This window comes from Trichechus manatus, unplaced genomic scaffold (genome assembly GCF_000243295.1).
Source record: "Trichechus manatus latirostris isolate Lorelei unplaced genomic scaffold, TriManLat1.0 scaffold00062, whole genome shotgun sequence".
NCBI classification, from domain to species: Eukaryota; Metazoa; Chordata; class Mammalia; order Sirenia; family Trichechidae; genus Trichechus; species Trichechus manatus.
Genome location: NW_004443998.1, coordinates 8,998,658 through 9,003,556, shown reverse-complemented (window position 1 = coordinate 9,003,556; position 4,899 = coordinate 8,998,658). Strand labels below are relative to the sequence as shown.

Below are 4,899 nucleotides of genomic sequence, written 5' to 3'. Positions count from 1 at the left end.
TCATGATTCCTCAGTGGTCCCAGCTATTAGGTCCGTTAAAAGTATTGTGTGAATGTAGCAGGGTCTTCAGTACATGATGGAGAATACCCTTAGCTTTGTTATTTCTTCTTTTTTTCTTTTAGAGGTTTGCAAATTTTGACCAACAAGCAGAGTTAGGGAGACTGTGCTTTAAATGAACTTTTTAAAAATGTGTGTTATTACATTTTATAGATGCTCATTTAATGCACTATTGCTTTAGGAAAGCAATTTGAGCTCTCTTTTTTATCTGTGGCAACAAATGTGTGGATTATCAGAAATAGTGCTTGTTTTCATAAGAATATATTCCATGTGCCTTTTGATTCCTCTTTGATGGGACAGGCATCTTGTACCTGGACATGTATATCGAGTAGTGATTTATCAATTCTAGTCAACTGCCTTTGACTATGTGGGTAAAGCAATTTCCCACCATGTGAAAGGTTTCCATAATCTCCCTTCTGCTTCCCTTACTCGCTAGTCTGTACCCTTAGTGCATAGTTGGGAAACATTGTCATGGAGGGTTCTGGTACTTGTAGTTTGTGCAGTGTAAATGGTGAGAAAAATTAACCGTATCGAAAAGCGACCAAAGCAAGTCTACTCCCTTCCTTGGAAAATTACAGAAACGTTTGCTTTTCAGTACATTAGGTCCACGGCTACATTTGTTGTCTCTGTGTCTTTAGATTTAGCAAAAGGGAACCGAAATCCAGCAAGTCGTATTAGGAGTCCGTTCAGAAAATGAACGAAAAAGCAAATGAAAATGACCCAGAACGAGGTGGTGTATTTCTCGCTTTGCGTTTTGTAGGCATAAGTTCCTTCTTTATAGTTTGCGATTTTTTCTGAGAGGTGATGGATTTTCACTTCAGAGGCAAACAATATCATGACAAGACAGCCGCAGGAGCCTGCAATAGAAGGGACAAACAACGTGTTGGGACAAATATTTCCTGATTGTAGGGGACAGAGAAGGGGGTCAGTGTGTAAGCTAAAGAAAGATCGTGTCAAACATGTGATTATGAGCCCAAGTCTCCCACCAGTGGAAGGTGGTGCTTGGGTTGTGGCTCTCACTAAGGAAGATTTGGGGCGGGGGAGGGTAAAATGAAGCTCACTGGCTAATTTCTTCCGAAATAGATAAAGACCACAGCCTCCAGTGTGGATTACACCTCAACATAAAACAAAACTCCTCACAAGTGGACCAATAAGCAACATCACAATAAAAGGAGAAAAGATTGAAGTTGTCAAGGATTTCATGTTACTTGGATCCACAGTCAACACCCATGGAAACAGCAGTCAAGAAATCAAACAATGCATTGCATTGGGCAAATCTGCTGCAAAAGACCTCTTGAAAGTGTTGACAAGCAAAGATGTCACTTTGAGGACTAAGCTGCGTCTGACCCAAGCCATGGTGTTGTCAATTGTCTCATGCATGTGAAAGTTGGATGATGAATATGGAAGACAGAGGAAGAATTGACGCCTTTGAATTGTGGTGTTGGTGAAGAATATTGAACACACCATGGACCATCAAAAGAATTATAAAATCTGTCTTGGAAGAAGTACCTCACATACTTTGGACATGTTATCAGGAGGGAACAATCCCTGGAGAAGGACATCATGCTTGGTAAAGTAGAGGGTCAGTGAAAAACAGGAAGACCCTCAACAAGATGGATTGACACAGTGGCTGCAACAATGGGCTCAAGCATAACAATGATCAAGAGAATGGTGCAAGACCGGGCAGTGTTTCGTTCTGTTGTACATAGGGTTGCTATGAGTTAGAACCGACTTGACGGCACCTAAAAACAACAAAATCTAGCTTATCCTTATACACACTGGATGAGGTTTCTCTTTGCATGATATGAAGTCAGAATTGCTGGGCATTGTAAACGCACAGTGGTGGAATGAGGCTAAGAGCGGCCGCTGCTGTGATGTGGCTTCAAGGGAGCAAATTTCTCTTTGCCTCATAGGCCATGCAGGATAAACGCCAGTCATACAGCAGCCTTGTGAAAAGCCTCAGAGCTTCCTGCAGAAGGTTACTGTAACTCCTCTGCCCCCACTAGCTGGCCACAGCTGCCAGAGGAGTACTGAGCAAAGGTAGCTATGAATAAGGTGTTGGGGCAGACAATAGGTGTTCCCCTTGTTTGTAATAGAACTCAGAATGTCGAGCTGATACATGGCCATCTTGAATAAGGCTATATTGTTTAGCTGAGGGTGGCTAGGCATAAGGGCAGTAAAATTTTCTTGAATGATATATGTTCGGGGCCTGCCCTTTCTTCCCCCCTTCCTCCTTCCTGTGGCTGAAATAGAAATGCAGTGGCTGGAGTTCCAGCAGGTGACCAGGTGACCTCAGAAATGGAAGCCATGTATGGTGGGAAAACAAGAAAAAAGGAGCCTGATCCCAGACTAGCCTTGGACTTTAATTCCTTGACTTTTCTGTAAGACAAAAATAAACGTCTATTTTGTTTAACCTCTGTTATTATTTTTTGTTCCCATTTATCACTCTTGTAAACTAAACCAAACCCATTACTGCTAGAGTCAGTTCCAGCTCATAGTGACCCTACAGGGCACAGTAGAACTGCTTCACAGGGTTTCCACAGAGCAGCTGGTAGATTTGAACTGCCTACCTTTTGGTTAGCAGCTGAGCTCTTAACCACCGCAACACCAGGGCTCCTTGCTTGTAGCTGAGTCTAATCCTAACTGATGCAGCTTTAGTCTGGAATGAGACCTCTGCAGGACGGGGCACTCCATACTGGGTGGGACCTGGCAACTCAGACATGTCTTCTTCCCTGAGGAGAGTGAATGGGAGATCCCTGGCCTAGGTGGATGGCACAGGAGGCGTAGACAGGTAGCCAGAGGAACCGAGTCAGGAGCACTGTGGATGGCCAGGACTCCATGGTGTTTCCACAGCTACTGCTGTCTCCCAGGCCAGCACGGGTTCCATTTAACAGGAGGCACGTTGAGACGGTCTTCAGCTATAATTAACGGTGAGTTTTCAGACCAAGCAATTTGGGTTCAGACGCTGATTCCTCCACTTACTATATGAAATTAGGCAAATCTAATCTCTAAGCCTCAGTTTTCTCATCTATAGTGAATAATGGAGATAATGCAGTACTAGCGCTTAGCATTGGAATTGACACATATAAATGCTTAGCAATGGGTGGCTATTCTTATGGGTTTTATGTTTTCTTTTCTTCTTGCAAGTCCTTACCATATTTCTTACCCTGCCTCACCTCACACCAAAAAAAAAAAACAAAACAAAACCAAAACTGACTACATCAAGGTAGGCAACCAACCCAAATGAATGCGTTACAGAGCCTGTGCCTGCGAACACTCTCCCGCTAGGTTTATGACTCCTTTAGTACGGGCAACTGCCTTTTATTCTTCAACTGACTTTAATTCAAGAACCCTGGGAGCAGCAACGTAGTGGTTTAGGTTTCCATTCATTCGTTCATTCATTTATTCACTTAGACTTATTGCATGCTGAGCATGGGGTTCATGATGGAGATTTAAACAATAGAGAAGCTACACATGGTTTCTGCTCTCACAGAGTATAATCTGGTGGGCAACACAGATAAAACAGTTATAAACCAGTTATTGTCCAGCCAATGTAAAGGTAGGGGGAGTACAGTGTGCTATTACTGAGAGGGTGGACAACGTCATGGAAGGTTCCTCAGAGGAGGTTGGAAGGAGCTGCAGGAAAAGTGAGCCAAGCCAAGGGAGGCTGGACTGTGCAGGAAGGGTGTTCCAGGCGCTGGGAGCCACAGTGCAGACGACTCCCCCATTCCCTCTGCAAAGGTCAGGTTTGGGTTGGGGTAGAGATAGAGACCAGATCACATAGCATGGGAGGTAAGGGTGATTGACAAAGGTGAATCATGTTCTGCACAGAGCTGGCCCCCTCAGCTTGATCATCGTCATAATACATCCCCAAATAATCAAATGATATACTTTTCTTGAAACTTCACTTCCCGTCAGCCTCAGAGTGGTAGCTGAGAACGTTTCTTTGTAAAATCTGTCAGTCTGTTTTTGCATTCTGAGCTTAAAACCAGAGCTCTCCCCTGGCAAAAATGTATTATTCCTTTATTGTCAGATCCTTACAAAATAGGCGGCAATGCTGTTTTCTCTTTATCTTTGATTTGAAAATTGTAGAGAAAATGCCATTGCGTTTACCATAAGGTCCTTCTTTGTCTGCGGAGATGGTGAATTTCAGACAGAAGTGAAACACTGGTATTTCTTTAGCTCTTGAAAGGAAAATTCAAGCTCAGTTTCCTTTTCAAATTGTTAAATATTTTAAAGGTACTACTCTGCTGTGGCGCAGCGGTTAAGAGCTGTGGCTGTTAACCAAAAGGTTGGCAGTTCGAATTCACCAGGCACTCCTTGGAAACTCTATGGGGCAGTACTACTCTGTCCTATAGGGTCCCTATGAGTCAGAATTGGCAACGGGTATACCCTATTAAGGAGATAGTAGGGCAGTGAACCTGCATTTCAAATTCCTAAAGTCGAAGTTGCTGGGGTATCTAAACACTTAAAGCCCTTTGCCCTACCTGATACTTCAAGCAGGCAAGCTCCGGAAACGGAGCGATCTATGCATAGCTGAGAGGATGGTCTGAGGTTCCGCCTGGATTCTGGGGTTGACCATGAGGTCAGCTTTGTCACTTCAGAGTCAGAGCACAGAAACCCAGGCTGGGTCTGAGACACTGGCCACTCAGAGACACAGTGGGAAAACAACTCTGCGTGAATTTGGGGTGTTTTAAATTGTACTTTAGATGAAGTTTTACAGAACAGTTTCTCATTAAACAATTAGTACACATATTGTTTTATGACAATGGTTAACAACCCCACGACATGTCAACACTGCCCTCTCTCAACCTTGGGTTCCCTATTACCAGCTTTCCTGTC

The 4,899-nt window shown here is 43.7% G+C and overlaps 1 protein-coding gene across 1 annotated transcript in view; it reads right to left on the bottom strand.

The window, feature by feature from the left end:
• Window positions 1–648: 648 nt before the first annotated feature.
• Window positions 649–4,899, bottom strand: part of CLRN1 (clarin 1) — a 42,110-nt gene continuing 37,859 nt past the window's right edge. Inside the window, exons 6-7 of the mRNA XM_004379189.1 lie at window positions 2,504–2,529; window positions 649–956 (exon numbers count right to left, since the gene is read on the bottom strand). Of these exons, the coding sequence (XP_004379246.1) occupies window positions 649–956; window positions 2,504–2,529 (334 nt within the window). The remainder of the gene's footprint in view (window positions 957–2,503; window positions 2,530–4,899) is intronic.